The 20,673-nt window shown below is 37.2% G+C and overlaps 1 protein-coding gene across 6 annotated transcripts; it reads right to left on the bottom strand.

The window, feature by feature from the left end:
- Positions 1-453: 453 nt before the first annotated feature.
- LOC111808532 (SNF2 domain-containing protein / helicase domain-containing protein / zinc finger protein-like protein) lies at positions 454-19,155 on the bottom strand. Of its 6 annotated transcripts, XM_087129499.1 has the most exons (14): positions 18,914-19,153; positions 18,650-18,808; positions 18,430-18,574; positions 17,850-17,986; positions 17,483-17,713; positions 16,851-17,395; positions 12,130-12,201; positions 11,971-12,048; positions 10,976-11,882; positions 5,913-6,043; positions 4,990-5,211; positions 2,838-3,425; positions 2,429-2,638; positions 454-1,351 (listed from the first exon to the last, which is right to left on the bottom strand). In XM_087129499.1, exons 5-14 carry the CDS (start codon positions 17,637-17,639, stop codon positions 1,247-1,249), a joined length of 3,015 nt encoding a protein of 1,004 aa, XP_086985625.1. In that variant the 5' UTR covers positions 17,640-17,713; positions 17,850-17,986; positions 18,430-18,574; positions 18,650-18,808; positions 18,914-19,153; the 3' UTR covers positions 454-1,246. The 6 variants fall into 6 exon arrangements, 5 of the variants coding, with proteins under 5 accessions (XP_086985625.1, XP_023550347.1, XP_023550346.1 ...); XM_023694579.2 differs by lacking the exon at positions 18,650-18,808 and having other exon boundaries at positions 17,483-17,733; XM_023694578.2 differs by lacking the exon at positions 18,650-18,808.
- Between the last annotated feature and the right edge of the window lie 1,518 nt (positions 19,156-20,673).

Raw genomic sequence — 20,673 nt, 5'->3', positions numbered from 1 at the left:
CCTCTTCAAAACAATCACATCCAAACAAATTATACCAAATAAAGCACACATAGAATCAAGGTAAAAAATGGGTCAATCCAATGACCAAAGAGTTTTACTATCAGGTGTCACAGTCATGTTTGTCTAAAGTGTGTTGCTCATGGCCGCATGCCCATTACACACTACTACGCAGTAGCAAGGGATTACGTGAGCTTCACATGCATCTCATCTAGTAGTTAAATCGTGCAGATGAATCGGACTTGAGGTGCTCATCCTCTTATCAACAGATTAGTTGCTACCCCAAAACGGTACCGAACTTCAAGCCCTTTTGGTATAAAGAAAGCTCACCTATTCTAGGAAAAAAGCTCAGGAATTCTAGTACCATGTAGAAAGGGGGAAAAACTAAATAACATTTCACTCGTTTATTGAAGTAAACGCCTTGAACTAGTAGAAAGTAAAATTACAAGTCACTAATGAGTTTCAAACAGCTAATGTATTACACATGTAAATAATAATATACTAAGAACAGTTCAAGTCTGCCTGATGTTCCTAATATATCACACAGATGAATTACAGCAACATAAATTATTCATCAGTATTAAGAGAGTTCAATCATAGCAACTAGATCAGATCAGAAGTATGAAATAACTTACTACAGTTAAAGTGAATCGTCTTAATGGAAGATAGAACAAGATAAGCAGCAGCAACATGTACCTTGATTGACAGCCACAATTGAAGTCCTTGACGTGCTATCTTTATTGCCTCTTCTACAATCTTCAGCACTCAACAGTCAACTTGCATATTTTCAAGGAACCCAATGAAACCTGTAATCTTTTTACACAGCACGTCTTGCAATACATACCTGGGCTTTTTAGAGACGATCGACATAATTTAAACGTGACGAAAAAATAAATTAAAAAGGAAAAAGAAAGCTACCTAAATCTGAACATTTTGTATACAATAGATATAAACTTGGATATTTACAGGCAGCCCTATCAAGATACCTTGGCACTTCACTGAAATCCCAAAGAAGGAAGAAAGAAAAATGAAGAAGTTGGTAGGGCCACAAAAACTCATTTATGTTACCATAAGTATATGTTGACCCAGCCTATCCCGTGGGGCCACTCTGGTGTGCAGAATATGTGCAACCAGTGTCTCTCGCCCTTAAATTATCAGAACCAGAAGTTATTCTGATCCCTACAAAATTTTTCCACCAAGTGTAAGCTAAATAAAACTTCCAGAAGAAGAAGCTGAGCCACTCGACGATTCAAACCATAAAGAGATATCTGAGATCTTCAACCGTCAAGCGGGAAGCGGAACCTCCATTTTGATCTTCACCAAATGCTGATGCAACCATTTTTCTCTTCTCTTCCTGCAAAACATGGCCAGAAAGAAGAAGCATCTTCACGTCAATATTACATGCATATCAACTTCATCTTGTAAAGCACCGAGCCAACCTCTTAGAAGATATTCAATATGCTTAAGTAACAAATTCAAAAGAATTCAGAATCAACCGAATTATTATATAACACATTGCACTGTTTAATGGTTGAAAAATTAATCAAAGCTACACAGAACCTTCAACTCCATTTACAACGAGAATGAACAACCTTTATTAAGGGACTACTTCTCCCTTCTTAGAGCTTGAAAGAGTTGATGCAATGGAGAGGCCTACAACCTGAGGGAAGACCCACTCTAACTAATGCATTCGGTAAATTAGAGTGGCTCTTTCATGGCGTGGGTTCCCCGGAGCAGACAAACAATGCCCCCCTTCCTAATCAAGTAGCTTTGAATATTGTCGAAAAAGGAGTCAGCCCTGTGGGGCAGATACATTGGGTGGACAACCAAAATTCTCAAGAAGAAAAAACGCATGCAGACATTGGCCAAACTAGGCACGAGAAATTAGAATTGTCGTCAGGATGACTTGATTGCTTGCAATAAAGGTAATTAAGCTATATCTTTCTCTAGATCCATATTCTCGATAATTGTCAAAAAATGCAACCATGCTAAGTCTTAGAGGACTCCTTATTCCAATTGAGCAAAAGGCATTTAGCACGCCTTTCCAGTCTTCTCATTACCAAAAACCAGGCCAACCAGACCCAAACAATAGGAAGAGCCTGCCACCAGCTATGAATACAATACCAAATCAAGATAAACTACAAACTCATATATATGAAATTATTGAGGCTTCTTGAAATTCTAAAACATTCACTTCTCTCTCCCAGCTCCACAACTAATTTGCATCCCTCCTGAACTCCATAACAAGAACTTGAACTTTAAAATAAATGAAAAGAAATGTACACTTGAAGATCTTACGGCCGAAATTCAGCATTTATATTGTAACCATGAAACTTAATGTTTAACATACATTTCCATAAACTGTGTTTTCAACAGCTATAGAACTGATAATGGAAAAACAAACATAAAGCAAAAGAGACAAGGATAATACCTGCAGTGCTAGTATCCTATCTTCAACTGTGTCTTTTATAGTAATCCTTGACACTGTAACAGGACGAGTCTGTCCAATTCTATGAGCTCGATCTACAGCCTGATCCTCTGTAGTCGGATTCCACCAAAGATCCAATAGGATAACATGACATGCTGCAACCATGTTTAAACCTAGATTTCCCGCCTTCAATGACATCAACATAACAGTGATCTGCAAAAAACAATTCACCGATTCAAATATTGAAAACATCCATGCTAAAACATAATATTGTTAATTATTTCAATACCTATATCATTGCAAATCATGTAAAGTAACAAATAAACTTCCATGGTATATAATGCCCCCAACATAGAGAAGCATCTTAAATCCACCAGAATTTGTTGAAGTAGATTCAGATTAGGGGCCAAACCTCGGGGTCAGAGTTGAAATCTTTCACAGCACGGTCTCTTGAAACCAGAGTCATTGTGCCATCAAGCCTCCTATATTGTACGCAAGCCTGGTTAAGTGACATTTCTACTAAATCTAACATGCCGGTCCACTGGGAGAAAACAATCGTCTTCACAGGTTCTTCAGTTGGATTTGGACATGGAGATGCGTTCTTTGTAGTATTAACATCAGAATCACAAATCTCAATGCATTCATCTTCAGAATGTAGAGAACTTCCATTGCATCCAAAGGAAACCCCTTGTTCAGAAGTTGAAGTTGATGCTTTGCAATTGTTCTGCAGAATCTCAAGAACGGCCCTAATTTTGGACGAACTGTACTCACTATGAACAACTTGGGATTTCTCAGAAATTCCTGAACTTGTGGAACCACCATCAAGATCATCAGAGATACATTTCCGGAGGGTAGTTTTCGAGAAAACAACGTCAGCAGCAACTTGTTCCTTACATCCAAGTGCCGGGCACATATTGTCATCGCCAGTCAAGTATTCAGACACGCATTGATAGCAGAAAACATGACCACACATGGTAACAACAGGATTCTCAGGTGGATCCTATTAGGAGGGAGGGAAAAAAAACAATTAAACAGTGAATACGATAAGCCATTATTTTTGCAGCAAAAAGATTATAGAAGTCTTGTGTATCATTCCAGATTCAACACTTTTTTGTTGAAGAATAGTGTGATGACAACACTTCAGCGGGATATCTACCTCTGATTTTTCTTAAAAAAAACCCACATTGCAAATCTTGAAGATGTTTCCAACTGTTACTCAACAAAAAAATAAGAGCTTTGGCTAGAACTTATCGGGATAGATGAAAGCAAAAGGAAATTTTTGACAGTTGTGGATTGCTTGAACAATTGCAGAAATTTGATACAATAAGATAGACAATACAGTACATTCATACACAATCTATATAAGAGGCAGTTCCTTCTTAATAGTAAAATATGATTTCTAATGAATTGTCTTTATACGATTTCTAAGGAAATCATAGAATACAAAGATAGGAAAGAATTCAGCGGAATGATTAAATTGGAGTTCTCATTGAGGGTAGGTTAATTTCTTCCAAGATGGGCCCGCTCATTTTATTCTTCTTGCGGGTTCTGCAACACTTCTTTGACTTCGCTCAATTCCTTAAGGCTCAACCCATCACTTTTGTTTGTCTCATCTTCACACTCAATTCCGTGGGGTTTGAACTTAAGGCCCGACTTAGAGTTCACATGGACTTTTTTGCGTGATTCCCCCCTTTGGGTTAATTCTTGATGTTTTTGAATGCTTCTTTGAAAATTAGCAATTTTAGCCTGTTCATGTTCTTTCAATTTAGATATATTTTCCAAAAGACGCCAAAATTCATCCATTCCCTTCTGAAATTCCTCCCAATTCATTCTCTGATTCAAATACTAACGTCTTCTTGGAAATGTTGCCGCCTCTGAATTGATGTAGAGATTCATGTGTGTTCTTGAATAGGTTTCTGCATTTCTTGGTTGTGTTTCATAACCAAGATAATTGCTTCTGTTCCTAAACATATTGAAACATTTCATTCTTGGATGGTTCTTGAGATGTTCCTTGTTAGGGCTTTCCTATGTAATTATGTGTGCAATGTTTGGTAAGGAGCACAGCTCCTGGATCCCTCTTGCGATCTGCATCGACAAGAGTTTTCGGTCTTCCACCAACGACAACCAATGTTGACCCAAACAACTACTCTACTCTGATACAAAATTGGTGTAACCTAAGAGATTAAAAGAGAGAACTCTCCAAAAATCAAATAAAAGGCTTCATTATTAATAGTGCGAGAGGGAGAGGGAGAGGGAGAAGGTATTTCAAAACCAAGTTAAAGAAGCCTAAAATGCTGGTATTTGTTATATCCCTGCTAGCTACACTACTACACTTCAAGATTCCCCAAAGTACTGCCTCGTTCTTAATGTTCCAAAGAATTATTCTTTCCCGTTCATAACAAAATTTAGATTTCTCCTTCAATATCGATTTATAAAGAAGGCTGAGCACAAAGAACTGGTTAAAGAACAAGGTGAAAGCAGATATTTCAATTTCTCACAGCCCAACTTTGTTAGAGCTCTCCTTTCACCATAATTCATGAGTTAATATGAAGAATGAAACTCACATCGCAGACTCGGCATATAGCCAAAGAAGTCTCCAAGCAATTTAACAGATTCATCAGCATATCCTTAGGAAGTTTACTTGCCATTTCTGTAGAATCCTTCCCCACAGAATCAATATTATACCCTTTTACAAGAAGTGGGTGGTCACAAGCTTGACGGAGGCGTAGAAGCATCAGCAGAATATTTGCATAGTTTTGCTTTACAGTACCAGCTGCGGCATAAGCCTGCAAAGTACATGTCATATAACTCCTGTAAGACTCCACATTTAAGAAGGAAAATTTCATTCAACAAAGGGTTCATTAATCAATAGGGTGGACATACAAGAAGCCTAGCCCCTATAAAGACAAAAAGAGACATACAGCTAAAAGTCTTTTAACAAAAACTTAAACATATGTATTAAAACAACTAAAGAGAAGCATCCATATGTCCTCAAGGTCTGGTGCACTTGAATTTCAAAAGATAGTAACTAAATATATTATATTTCAAACTCCATGAAATTTTTGTACAGGTATCTTTAAGCACTTTTAGTTTCCTTGATATAGGTAATTACCAGGCTCTAAATGTAATTCTTGCAAGTGTTATTTTTGTTTCATTTATTTATTTAGTCTTAAGTTTAGATTAGTTAAGATCAGCTACTTTGAATTAATTTGTTTTTAACCTTGTAGTTTAATCTCTTTGTCCCTATGGACCAAACCTATATGGATAAAGGCATCAGGCGTTGCACACAACTTTACTAAAGATTGTTAAAATAATTTTCTCTCTGACCTCACCATCCCCTGAAATGATTATACTGTAGTCAGGTGTTCATATTCAAAAAAAACACTTGGAGAAGGAGAAATTTATTTTTTAAAAAAACGAAAAAACGTTGAATCCACTCTAGTAAACTTTGAACAAACCAATATCCTTCAGGCAGGGGTAAATGCACCTTGAATTGCTTGCGAGAATCAGCTTCTAATTGGGTATAAAAATCACGCTCCTCAGTAGAAAAATCCACTTTTGTCAACCGTATGGTTTTGGGGGGCAATTTGACAATCGGTTCCCCATCAATTAATGTGCCTAAACAGCAAATAAGTTCATTACCAGAGCTGAAAGGAGAAGTGATCAAAATTCATATAAGGATACAACGTGCTGTCAATTAAATAAACTGTGGCATACAAGTTTAATACTCATACAATGTGCTTGAGATGAACAGCTATATAAAGCAGATAAAGGACCAAATGAAGAGATGATCTGGTTGGAGAGGACCATGAGATGACTGACATCACCGCACGATGACCCTTCAGTTTTGACATTAATTAAGATATGTCCAGTTATACACATGTAAAAAGTATCCCTAGGTGTCTGAACTCATCTATGAATATGTGACAAGCAAAAGATCCCTGACCATATGTTTCTGATATAATTTTTTAACAAAGAAAAAGTAATATTATATTAAAAAGGGAGACATTACGAGAGACCCCTCACTTAAGAGACCTCCAAAAAGTTTAATTATTTATTAGTTACTACAAATTAATAGTTGACGTAAGAGTATCACAAGAAATGACACCATCCATCTTAGATAGAAGCAAGCAAAATCTCCAGTGTAACATTCTTCAATCAACGAGAGACAAAAAGATAGAAATTTTTCGATAACAGATTTGTATCCTGCAAACTTACTTCTACCAAACTTATTTTCAATATATATATAGACACACACACCTTAGAAAGAAGCAAGCAAAATCTCAACAGTGAGGCAAAGAGAGAATTTTTTCGATAACAGGTTTGGATCCTGCAAACTTATTTTCAGAATATATATATATTGGTATCAAGGCATGCTGCAACTTTCAGCGACGACAGCAGAAACAAACAATGCTAAACGACAAAGGGAACCCTCCCATCTAGATTGATTGAAAAGGCAGAGTAACTAGAAAAAGCTCATGTTGCACACCCAATTAAATATTGTGATTGTACAAGGTCACAGAAATAATCAAAAGAATTAGACTCACTAAAAAAATATTATAGCATTCCTATCCTTCCAGAAAAGTCATAAACGAGCTATAGAGGCGATAGCCTACAGTACTTTGACTTTATCTTTAATATACCAACCCAAAAGAACCTCAGAGAGCCAACCTTCTATATGCCTTGAGCACCATCACTACAAACCAAACCAGTTACAAATAAAATTCAAAACTTTGGCTCAAACATTAGGATTTTTCTTCCAACTGGCTACAAGAAAGCAAGCTGTAAATGTAACATATGAAATAAATGTCTCAAAATCTTGGAACTTATCAGTGAATGTATGCAAATTCTTGAATGAATGCCTGAGGAGAACGATGTTCATAAGAGACCAAATATCAGTAGGAAAGGTCACAAACCTATCAAAACAATGTTGGATGAAAGTCCAAAATGATCTAGAGTATGAACAGGTAATAAAGAGGGACGGCGTGTATCTGGACCCTTTTTGCACAAGGGGCAGCAGCTAGGAGATAAAGAAAAACCCAGAGATCTGTGTTGTAGCTTGTCTCAAGTAAGTAGGCAAGAGTGGCTGAGTTCCCATACAAAGAACTTCACTTTTTTCGGGATACATCCCATTCCAAATCAACTTGTAAAAAACCAGCTTTACCTTTAGCACTCATAGATGAGTGAGTTCTGGATAAAGATTTAGATGTAAATCCATTTTTGTCAAGATCCCATTCCCATAAGCCTTAATGTTCAGATAGGACAACATTGGAGAGCCTAGCCCATTCATAAATTTCCGTCACTGTGAGGAGTCTTCTAATCTGTAAATTCCCTGAAGCAGTTTCATTAGACCACAATTCTGAGATGAAGGCTTCTTTTAAAAATGTGAGAGCGTAAAATGAGGAAAAGTCTTCCTTGAATGCATTACTTCCCAACCAACTGACATTTCTGACATTGCATGAAATGTTCTTGTACAGACGCTTGCAATCGAGAAATATATTTCCATGGACTTCTAGATGATGATATTGAGAAATGACCTGGTTTAAGATCATAATGCAGAGATCCATATTTAGTAGCAATCAACTTATGCCATAAGGCAGATTTCACCTCGTGAAATCTCCAAATCCATTTAGCCAAAAGTGATATGTTCTTTTGTTGAATGCCATTGATGCCTAGCCCACCTTCTCTGATAGGAAACTTCACTTCGTCTCATCTAAATGCCCACTATAGATGAAACGTCAAAGGCCCTCCATATTAATACCCAATATTTCTGATCTTTGACACTGATGTTCAAGCCTCTGATGCTTTTTCAAATGAATTATAGGTTGCATACAGGTTTTCAGGCGATGAAAACAAGATGGTATCATCTGCAAATTGAAGATGGGTAATAGATGAGGTGTGTTGACCCTTTCCAACAACAAAATCTTTGATCAAAACCTCGCTTTTGACTTTGGATAGTATACAACTAAGACAGCCCACGATAAGAATAAAGAGGAAATAGGACCACCTTGTCGAAGACCCTTTGTGGCAAGAATCATTCCAAGAGGCTTGCCGTTAACAATAATGGAGAAGTTAGGAGATGAGATGCAGCCTTGTGTCCATCTTCTCCACTCAATACCGGAGCCCTTGATTTGGGAGAATGAGATCAAGGAAATCCTAATCAACCTTATCAAAAGTTTTCTCAATGTCCAATTTGTTTTAATAAGAAACGAGGAAAATAGGTGCAATAAGCGCATAGTCTACCCCAAAAAAAAGACCAACCTAAGGGTTTGGGGAAGAGAGCACCCCCTCCCAAAAGTCATCAATAATTTAATCACAACTCCCGCTTCCTTGCTTCTCTTCAGATCGTCAATAATTTTGGTGCAATAAGTGCATAGTCTACCGAATTTCATCGGTCACAACGAAAGAAAGATGCCACAAAGTTTGTTAAGTGATGTTTTATTCGTCAAACTTCAAGGATCGAGTCAAAATACCCATCTTTACATTCCCCTACCTCTCCCTCATATACTATTTGGGAAGATTTATCCATGGACTTTACACTTGATCCCCCTAGGACTCAACAAGGTAATGACTTTGTCTTAGTTGTGGCTGATCAATTCATTAAAGTGGCATACCTCCTGCAAAGAATACAACAAAACAACCCAACCACTAAAAACTGTCTGCCCAAAATCTGATTCAAGGTGTTAACTCTTCCATGCATCCATGTAACACTTTTCACACGTTGAACTTAACCTCCTTAGGAATTTTCACCTTCCAAACCAAGGAGAGAAAAAAAAACCCCACTAAACATAGGTTGGATTAGGCATGGGAAGAAAGAGCTACAAGAAAATCTTTTGAAGGACAAGGGTTCGAAAGGTGAGAATCTCTCCTATGGGCTTAAAGCAAATAGAGGAGAGGGAGGAAGTAGAGCTAAAACATCTAATGTTTCCTCATTGGTCAACGAACATTGAAAAATCCAAGGAAGGAGACAACAATAAGTTCAACTGAACAAGGATCAAAGCAATCGAGTGATTCTTGAGAGAAGAAAAATGATATAAACGAGAGTATAAGGAGTAAAGGGATCTATTCCCCAACCACTTGTCCTCAGAAAAACATATTTTTCCCGTCTCCCCCATATCATTATGAATAAATTGAGATAGGAAAGGAAAAACTGCCACAAACCACCTTCTACAGGTTTCTAGTGCCCTTTAAACCCTCACTGGTGCACTCAAAGGGGTGAAGCCCCTACTTGCTAACAATAACCTTGTCCCATAGAGGTATTGACTCCGTGATAGAATCGCCAGAGCCACTTACTAGCAGGGTAGCGTTTCTCACTTAACATTATCAATACCAAAACCCCTTTAGTCTAGGGACCTAGAAACCACCTCCCAACGAATCAGATGTGATCCCTTCCCCTCTTCTACCCCTTCCCATAAGAAATCTCTCATAAGCTACTCCATATTCTTTCCAATTAGACTTGGGACTTTAAAATGAGACAAAAAGTAAGCAGGAATACCACTCAGTGAGGCACCCTTCTGGAAAAGAAACTCTTCTTCATGGAAGGGAATCCTTTGCGAACAGTTCCAATGACAGGGTCCCAAAAGGAACGACCTCTAGAGGAGTGGCCAAGGGGAAGACCTAAGTAGGATGAGTGAAAACCCTAACCTCACGATCCACAAAGTTGGCACACCTCTCGAGCTTGAAAAAGTCCCAATTAATGCCCAAAAGAGTTGCAATTTGGCAGTTTGGCTAGCATGCAACAAGCATTTCTTTATTCCTGCAAGCTACTTCTTTAATGATGGCAGCCAACTGCTCAATTCTTCTCGGAATGTAAGAAAGATATGAAAGAAAACAAAGCTTTTTCATTGAAATGGAATGTGGAGCAGCAGGATGAAATTAAGGAACACCTCAAACAAGCAATTTTCCTACAAAGTTGCTGTTGATTCACATCGTTGTGCTTGAAGCTTCCGAGTTGGGAAATTGGTGATGGTGCATTTGCAAAAGTCTTGTTTACCTACTACAGTTCATAACATACCAAAGCTTGGTCCTTTTTCTGTTGTTGAGAAAATTGACAGCAATGCATATTAGCTAGATGCCCCTCCTACCATTTGTATTAGTCCAGCATTTACTGTTGCTAATATCTACCCTTATCATGCTTCAAACAAGTTCCCCTTAGCTGATTGACTCAAGGATGCGTTTTTTCTTGGGGTTGGGGGGTCTGATGTAGAACATCCTCAGCTACTCTTGGACATTAACTGACTTATCTTTAGTTTTGTTATTCCTTTCTTGATTGTAGTCTTGTTTTACTGGTGTGGCAATTTCTTCTGCCTTTTTTGGACATTCACCAGCCAGTTAACTTGTTGTTTACCATGGCTAGTTTAGATTAAAGTTTCAGCCCTCCTAAGTTTCTGTCCATTTGTATCACTTTTGTGATTTTGAATAGAACTCCCTCACATAAATAACAATACTGAATGAGAAATCTGTATTCTCATCATATTCTTACACATAATAACAGTAGAGTTTTTATTAAAGGAAACAAGAGAAAGAGAGTGAGAGAGAAAAAGTATCCACCTTTAGTTCGTCGCAACATTATTGCCCTTAGAACAGCCTGAAGCTTCTTATAGCCAGTAACTGAATTTCTGGAAATTGGAACCTTGATTGTATGGTAGAAAGATTTATAGACAGCATAAGGATCATACCTCAGAAATCTGAAATAGCTGTATAAATCATCAATTGCATTTTGTATAGGTGTTCCAGATAAGCACCACCTTCTTTTCGCTCGAAGGCTACAGCAGGCTCTAGCTACTTGAGTTCTGTGATTCTTTATTGTCTGAGCTTCATCCAGAATAACTCTGAACCAACCCACTCTTGCCAGTGGGCCAGAATCACACTCAATGGAAATGCCAGTTCCTTTCCTGCCTTTCTTACCCTTCTTACTGCTGATAGAGGTCTTTTTCCTCTTTACGTTAGCAGAAAAATCAGTCGATAATCCGTATCTATCTCCATTTTTTTCCTCAGCATCATCCTCATCAACTAAAGGTTGTTTTGGAACTTCATTGGTGACGATCGAATATGTTGTGAGAACCACATCGTACTTTGCAAGCTCATCAGGATTCCTAGTCCTACTTCCCCCATGATAGATTAAAACTGAGAGTTTAGCTTCTTCAGTGACCTTGTCCTCTAGTTCTCTGGCCCACTGCCGAAGAATACTTGCAGGGCACACAACCAGTGTACCAGCTGCAGGTCTCCGCTTACTGATTGCTCTAGTTGTTTTCACTTCTTGAATTGGTTTAACATCATCAGACTCTCCAGTCTGCTGCATTTTAACTGAATCAGCAGTGCCAGTGCCATTATCATCATCGTCGTCCAAATTCAAAGCTTCAGCTTTTGTTTTGCTTCCATCTTCTAATTCTGCCTTTGACTGCAAGGACTTCTGCGTTTGTATGAGGGAAATCATAGAAACTGTCTTTCCAAGGCCCTGAAGAGAAAAGGGAAGAAGTCTAGAACCTCATTAAGGACAAATTTCCAAAAACAGACGAGAATTTAATCCAGGTCCAGTAGCTTGCCTGGTCATCCGCTAAAATTCCTCCCAAACAATGCAAACTTCTAGTTTCCTTCTGTAGCATCCATGCTAATGCAATTTTCTAAAAGACAAAGTATACAGCAAAAGGTTTTTAAAAAATGTCTGACAGTAAGAGAAAGACACTACATTTTGATAGAAAAACCTGATGTCTTAAAAGAGGAACAGACAGAAGACCATCGGGTAAATTAGCCTCAAGTTTTGGTTGATTTAGATCCTGCAAAAAAGGGGGATTGGTTATTAAGACTTTAATAGTTAATTCAGCAGAGGGAAAGCAATTCTAATATCAACAAGACTTATTGACTAGCTGATAGCAACCAGTTTCTTCTATCTTGATCTTTTAGGCGATAATTGTTTCCTCTTGTCTTTTGAACTATCATCAGATCAACCTCTTTTTATTTAAATAAAGCAATCTCATTGATCAATGAAATAAACAAAGCAAAAGGCATAAAAAAAAATTAAAGGAATTACAAAATGCCTCCAAAATGGTGCAGCAAATCAAAGAACTATCACTGTAGGAAAAAAGATTTATGTAAATAAAACTGAATAAGAGAATAAAAATAGTATGAATAAAGTTGACATATCCCTCCAATATCCGGAAAGAGGCTCTTATTTATTTCCAACCAATAGTACAAAAGAATATCAGTGTATTAAGCCTGAGGACTTTTCCTTTGGACTATGGTAGAGCCCATTAAGCATCAAATTAAACTATACAAGAAGCTGGAGAGAATCACTTTCTGGCTCCAGGATTTAAACCCTTCAAATTACAAATAAGCTGTTTTAGACTTTTGTTAAGAAAATAACCTCTAAAAGCGTAAGATGGAAAGGCTGTTAGGTTAGTTAGTGAAATTTAAGTTAGCACGAACTAGTTTACATACTACTCTTTTTTGGTTAAAAATGAAAAAAGGCAGAATATTTAATAAAGCTTTGTTTTCATTTTGATTAACACCATTCAAGTAGAGGATTTGGATAGTAATTGTTTGAGCTCAGAAAATTTCTCCATTTCAATCATTGAGAAACCTGAGGAAATAAATCCTTTCAAGGGTATGAGACGAGGGGTCTTTCCCATCCTTCTTTTTTCTTTTTCTTTTTCTTTTTTTTCCCTAATGTGAAACCAAGCTTTCATTGACAAGGACAGACAGGTTTAATTGAATACTTTTGAGTTGGAAGGGATAAGCTTTATCTCTTCATCTCACTCATTTCCAATTCACTGATGACACTTTTTTCAAAATAGGAGATTTTTTTCCTTTTTTTTCCCCCCCCTTAAGCACTAGGTTTCTGAGTCGTCTCCTCTTAAAATAAATGTCAGGAAAAGTGCTCTATTGTAGAGGTTAATTGTGCTATGTATACAGGTAATTGAATACTTTTGAGTTGGAAGGGATAAGCTTCATCTCTTCATCTCGCTCATCTCGAATTCACTGATGACACTTTTTTTCATTCAAACAAGGAGATTTTTTTCCTTTTTTCCCTTAAGAAACCACTTGGTTTTTTGAGTTGTCTCATCTTAAAATAAATGTCAGGAAAAGTGCTCTATAGTAGAGGTTAATTGTGCTATGTATACGCTCTAGTAGGTGGGCTCAATTTGTGGGGTCCAAGGTCAATGCTGTACCTTTTATAATACTAGAAGATGGTTTGGAAGATTTTGTATATCTGAAGGTGCAGATTTGGCATTGGCCTGAGGCGTCATTATGCAATCTTGTTTAGGAACTGGCTTAAGCCTCATGCCAACCTGAACATAGTTCAACTGGCTTAGGCATATGCTCTCGACCAAGAGGTCAAAGGTATGAATCTCTACTCCCACTAGTTGTTAAACTCAAAAGGCTAGCTTAGGCCCCATAGCTTAAGGTTAATTAGATCCTACATACTTTTCACACAAACAGACGGAAAATTGAAAAACAAATCATCAACTTTAACTGCTTCATGTCCCGGATTACAATATTCTTATCTTAGGCTACGGCCTTTAATCATGGGAAAGACTTGCTTTAATTCAAATTGTTTGAAACCAAATCACAAGCTACTTCACCTCTATATGAAGTATATGAGAGATTTCTTATGCAAAAGGTTGAGACGATCCTCATCTTGTAAAGTAGAAGTCAATTTCTAGAATGAAATCTTGTAAAGTAGAAGTCAGTTTCTAGAATGAAATCTTGTAAATAGAAGTTAATGTCTAGAATGAGTGAGAAAGGTAGAGCTTGGTGAATATTAAGCAGGAGTTATTAATGCTACAATAATCCGTTCATTACGCCCCAATCCCACTAGGGCAATGATCAAGGTTCATCAGACAAGAAAGAGGCATTGGTACTAGAATATAAAGCGATTGTGGCTTCCTAAATTAGAAAATTGTTATGATCAAAGATGGTGTAGGTCTTATGCAGATATCAAGATGTGTTTTCAATGCCACCTTTCCACTCATGCGACCATGCCATTGTTTTGAGGGATGGCATTCGACCATGAATATCAAACCTTCAATACCCAAGCCCAAAGTCTTTTGGCTACCTCCTCAACCAATAGGTTAAAAAAGAAAAGTTGGGATGGCACTTCGACCATTAATATCAAACCTTCAATATCCAAGCCCAAAGTCTTTTGGCTACCTCCTCAACCAATAGGTTAAAAAAGAAAAGTTGGGATGGCACTTCGACCATTAATATCAAACCTTCAATATCCAAGCCCAAAGTCTTTTGGCTACCTCCTCAACCAATAGGTTAAAAAAGAAAAGTTGGGATGGCACTTCGACCATTAATATCAAACCTTCAATATCCAAGCCCAAAGTCTTTTGGCTACCTCCTCAACCAATAGGTTACAAAAAGAAAAGTTGGGATGGCACTTCGACCATTAATATCAAACCTTCAATATCCAAGCCCAAAGTCTTTTGGTTACCTCCTCAACCACTTGGTTACAAAAAGAAATGTTGGACTCTGTTACTTAACAAATGAAAAAACTTAATTCATTCAAAAACAAAGATGAAAGTGGGTGAGGGGAGCAAAGATTCCCTTTACATAATGAGTCATGAGGGTATGCTTGCTATAATGGATTGCTCTTTCGTTTTATAAATTCCTAGAACTTCATATGATTAATTGGTGGACAATATTTTTCCACAATGAATTGCCCTCCAAAAAAAATTTTGTAGATTCCTAAAACCTTATATTAATAATTGGTGAAATAATGGGCAATCAAAGATCTTCGGTACAAACAAAAGAGTATATAAGAAAATAGAATTGGATCAATTATTTTCAAATAGAGTATAAAAGAAATTCAAATGATTAATGATACTTCTTTCTAGGTGACTGTAGTCTACTAATCATAACATAGATGGTTGTAGGACGAAACCTATGGTATCAGTGAGCTGGTGGCCAACTTGTGGTGTGTTGGCGGTGACTTCAATGTGACTAGGTGGATTAATGAAAAGTCCCTAGGTGATAGAATCACAAGAAGCATGAAGAAGTTAAATCGATTGATTGACAAGTTAGACCTTACTAATATTCCTTTATCTACAGGCTGTTTATCTGAACGAATAGTAGAAAATAACCTATCCTCTCCCTCTTGATTGTTTCTTGGTTAGTAGAGAGAGTGGATGGAGAAGTTTCCCTCTTCAAGAACCTTGATTCTAGAATTACTTCATGCCATTTCCCCATTGTGTTAGTTATGAATAAATTCACTTGGATGCAAAAGTTTTCCTCTTAAAGAGCCTCGATTCTGCATTGAATTACTTTCTACACCTTTCCGATTTCAAAACATGTGGTTGAGTGAAAAAAGCTTCACGAGTTTCCTTGATTGTAAATGGAAGAATTTGATTCTCCAAGATTGGCCAGGTTTTGTCTTTATGCAAAAATGGAAGAGAATGAAACCATGATTGAAACATCAGGGTAAGGAGAAATTTGACGTTATTCTCAGCCAAAAAGAGGAAACCCTCAAAGCCATCAGTTCCTTGGATGCTGCTGAGCAGTACCATGGGATCTTTGCCCATGAGTAGAGGAAAAGAGCTTTACTCAAAGCTCAATTCAAAGAAGTAATTCTAAAAGAAGACAATCTATGGAGGCCGAGGTGCAAGCTAAAATGGAGAATGGAGGGAGATGAAAATACAAAGCTCTTCCATAACTATGTTAACACTAGAACGAAAAAAACTCACCAAAGAAATCCAAAATGAGTCTCGAGAAAGCGTGTTAAATGAAAACTTGATTGTGAATAAGTTTGTGTCCTTTGGCTAAATTATACACAAGAAAAGTGGCAAATGTGTTATTCATTCTAGAATGAAGTGGCAGCCATTAATACTCAAAGTTAGGCTATTCAGGAAGAACCGTTCTCTGAAATTGAAATCAAAGAAATGGTTAGTGACTTAGGTAATGGTAACCTTGCCAATAGAAACCGGGCTCTTTTAGCAAAATGGGGTTGGGCATTTCTTATAGAAAAGGAAGCTTTGTGGAGGTAGGTGATTGCTTCCAAATACAAATGTAATGAGAATCAATGGTGGCCTTCTATGAAGGGCTCTCAGTCGCTTAAAGGCCAACCGGACGTGAACCACTTTTACACTATTTGCAGCTAAAGGCATTACCTAATAAGTGAAATGGTAGCATGTTTCGTATAAAAACTAATAAATAAATAAAGAAAGAAAGAAAACAATTGGCACTTGAAATGGTGCATTTTATCCTCATTACCCTTGAGGCAAACCCTCCTCTCCTTTTTTCTTTGTTGTGGGTAGTGAGAAGAGCCTAGACTAAAAGGAAAGAAGAAATGGACTACTATCTCAAAATAGACATCTCCATATTTGCTAGTAACGAAAGCCAAAGAATCTTAAAATGTAAAATCTAGTTATGAGAATTTTGTCAAAACTAAAATACAATAGCCTAAAAGTTTTTATATAAAAAATACCTCCAATGCTGCTTGATAAATCAATCTCTCATCACTTCCAGCAACCATTTCTTCACCATAACCAGAGCGGTAGGGATGTTCACTTGGATACTGTGAAGAAGGTATAGTTTTCCCTGGTGCCAAACTCACAGGGAGAACCCTGTAATCCCTGTTCTCAGAACTAACAGCATCGTCGCCGTTGCCTCTGAAAACATTCTCTCTCCCATAAACCCTGCCGCTAGTTGAACTTGGCCTTGCTGAATCATAAGAACTGATGTGGGCATCACGAATTTGACTGCTGCCCACATTGTCTACTAAGTTATTTGATTTTGTAGGGGGTGCATGTGACTGAAAAGTATAAGGAAGGGTCCTCTTAAAAGCCTGTTGAGAAGATAATCTTTCATAATCTGCACCAGCTGTGGTTGCAATTCGAGAATTCACAGTTCGGGGTAGACCAGTATTCCCATTTTCAGTAAGATAATCAGAATCATCTGCGAGGACAATATGATGATTTGAGGCTCCAGCATCGCCATTAGAACCAGAATGTGGGCTGTTATTAACATTACCTGTAAATTTGATTGTCAGTTTTTTCCCCTTTACAAGTTTTTTTGAGAAAGTACTAAAAAGAACTAATAATCTTGCGCACAACTCACTTTGACCTGGACCAAAATCTGTGGATGCCCAATGAGGAAGCTTTCTGCTGTGACTAGGTTCCCCAATACTTGGTGCAGCATCGTCACTGTCACTAATATATTCTAGCTCTATTTCACTGTCTGATGAACTAATTTCTATAAGGTTAGTCACAGACATGATGGTTCAACTGCGAGATCTCTCTTCTTCGACAAAACAAGGAAGAAGCTACACAAAGATTAGCAAAACTGCCACAGAAAACCGTAGAAATTGCCTTGTTACGAAAAAAACCAATAGATAAGCAACAGACTAATCAGATAATCAGCTGCTACCACCAGATACGTAATCCGAGCAATCTAAGAATATAAAGTTACAAAAACATCTACTTACAATGTGAAGTGCCTCTGAGCTAAATCAACGAATTTTCAATGATAGACTGAATAATCAAACACATAGCCATGCTGCATTATAAATCTTTTCAGATGCAGCATATTCATTAAGCAGGGACCTCTATATCAAAAACATCTCTGCAAATACCCAAAGAAAAGGAAAAAAAATTAGATGTCATACGTCTTATTATTAGTTGAATACAGAGAAATTTGTCAAAACATCAAGAATTCAGTAAAGAGAAACTTGTGAAACTTAAGAAATCTACAGGCAGGGAGTAAAAAGATACTGTGTAAGTTAAATAACGCCATTACAGTAAAATATACAGTCACATAAGTCACCGATTGATAATAATAATGCATAGTGTATGCTTAATTTGAAACTTTTTCAGAAGTAGCAAGCCAGATCGACAAAAAAAAAAAAAAAAAAAAAAAAAAAAAAAAAAACATGGAGAGACCCCCTCATCATTCCTAGAATATGGGACAAGGAGCTGATGACAGAGACAATGAAAGCAATTGAAATGGAAGGCTAAAAATTAACTCCATAGACTACACACGTTTCCCATATATGTTTATTCTCCTACCTTAAACACATAGTGTTAAAAATCTGCTATAACTCCAATCGTGAAGTAGCAGGTCTATCGACAAACATGCTCACACGGTATCCCCATAATGCAAGAAAAGCAGTCCAAATCCAAATCCCGAAAAAAATTCGAAGCACCCGAGCACCTGAAAAAAAACCGATTAGAGCATCAAATTCAACGATTCCACTTTCAAATTACCCTTCTAAATAGAAACTAAAACCTTAAATTCTTTTTTTTCCTTCGTCTACAAAACATAATGCTTCCCGTGCCAACCCCATTAAACCAGTCACTCGAAGATCAAGAACTATTCCCCCAAAAAACGTTGAACATGAACTTCAATTACTCAACCTATAAACATAACAGCATCGAATCCTCGACGCTGCATGCATGAGGCGAAATGAGTGATTAGGGTAAAAGAAAAAAGAAAGATCCCATAACAAAACCAACAGTACTCCGAGATTCGCACACACAAATTCAAACTTACCTTCAAAAATTGAAGTGAACTGAACAAGATCGACGAACAAGACGGTGAATGGTTAAAGGCCGATTAATGTGGCGATGGAAATGAACGAAAAGAAGAAGGAATTCATACGAGAAGTGGCAGATTGTAGTGGCAGAGGAAGTAACTTCTCTCCCTCCGTACTACGTAGGGTTTGAGGTTTGAAGTTTCCGTTCAACGCCGAAGCTGAAAGAGGTTTTTTTTTTTTTTTTTTTTTTTGTTTCTGAATTTCTTTTTTTCTTTTTTTTTTTTTCTTTTTCATTTGGTCTGCGGAATTTTAGATCGACGACGAGTTAACGGCCGTGAGTATCCAGACTGTACTCGTGTAGTGCACCTCCAATTTTCTTGGAAAAAAAAATCTATAAATCTTAAATTTTCGTAACTAAATCTATACTCGTTTAAGCTCGTTTACTCTCGGACTTAGATTTGACCGTTATAACTATTAGGTTTTCAATGACACGACCCGTAGAGTTGAAGTGTAACGTTCCAAAGCTAATTGATATTGTCTGTTTAGACCCGTTATGTATAGTCGTCGTACGATTTTAAAACGTGTATTCTCCTTTGTTGTGAATATTTTATTCCTTTTCCAACCGATGTGGAATCTCACGATCCATCCCTTTGGGGGCCAGCACCTCTCTGGCACGTTGTCTCGTGTATGATTCTAATACCATTTGTAATAGCCCAAGCCTACCGCTATAAAAACATTGTCCGTTTTGGCCTATTATGTATTATTGTCAATCTCACCGTTTTAAAAACATGTTTTTAGACCATTATAAGCAATGTTTTGTTTCTCCTCCCAGCCAACGTAGGGTTTTTAACTAACTGTTTGATGTATATAGATTTAATTTTGTGTCGTTTCGATTATCGTAAATTTAAAATGTAAATATTTTAAATTCAAATGGTGAACGGGAAGTGGAGGGTATTTATCAATTTAAAGATACTTTTACTACTTTTGCCCTGCAATTTGATGTAATGCAAGTAAAGTTGGTGGTCCTTGTGGTCATATGGTCTTCAATGGCTCAAATTTCGCGTACTCGAGTTCTAGTAGAATTAACATACGTTAATATTCACGCTTTTTTATAATTTAGCATTTTTTTTTATTCTTCTAGCTGTTCTCCGGCACGCACGAACAACTTTACAATGTTATGAGTCAACATGAACGAGGTCATTTGACATAAAATATGTACCATCGATCGAAAAGGTCAGCATATTCGAACTCTTTATCTCACATACTATTAAACTAAAAAATAAAGTTTTTAATGCTACTGATGAACTCGTACTTCATAAAAATAGGTGAAACCGATGTGTTTGGTCTCGATTTACAAAACGAAACTCGTGTATAATGGTTCTCAATCTAATAATAAGTGAAATCCAGATGTCACGATATCTTTCTAGTTTGTCGTGTTATGTATTGTAGATCCCGACGTCCCTACAAATTTCTAAATGATTATACTTAAAAGGGTAATTTTGGAAATATTTATGAAATGTTGCAGATAATATTACAAGCAAAATCAAGCTGACCAACCAAAACTAATTGAAAGACTTTGGTATGCTGGTTTAATGGCACGTGTCGGTTAGAGTTGGTTGGGCTCATATCAAACCCAACTTGTCAGTCTAGGCCCATTTAACGTGTCGGCTAGAGTTGGGCTTTTGGTTCAACCCAAAAAGCCCATGACCAAGTTTATTCAAGGCCCAATAAGTGCAGTCAAGGCCCATTTAATGAGCGTTCTTACAGAGACAAAGAA

This window comes from Cucurbita pepo, chromosome 13 (assembly GCF_057944985.1).
Source record: "Cucurbita pepo subsp. pepo isolate OVF chromosome 13, ASM5794498v1, whole genome shotgun sequence".
NCBI lineage: Eukaryota > Viridiplantae > Streptophyta > Magnoliopsida > Cucurbitales > Cucurbitaceae > Cucurbita > Cucurbita pepo.
The sequence above is the reverse complement of the archived record's forward strand: the minus strand, read 5'-3'. Positions and strand labels throughout refer to the sequence as shown.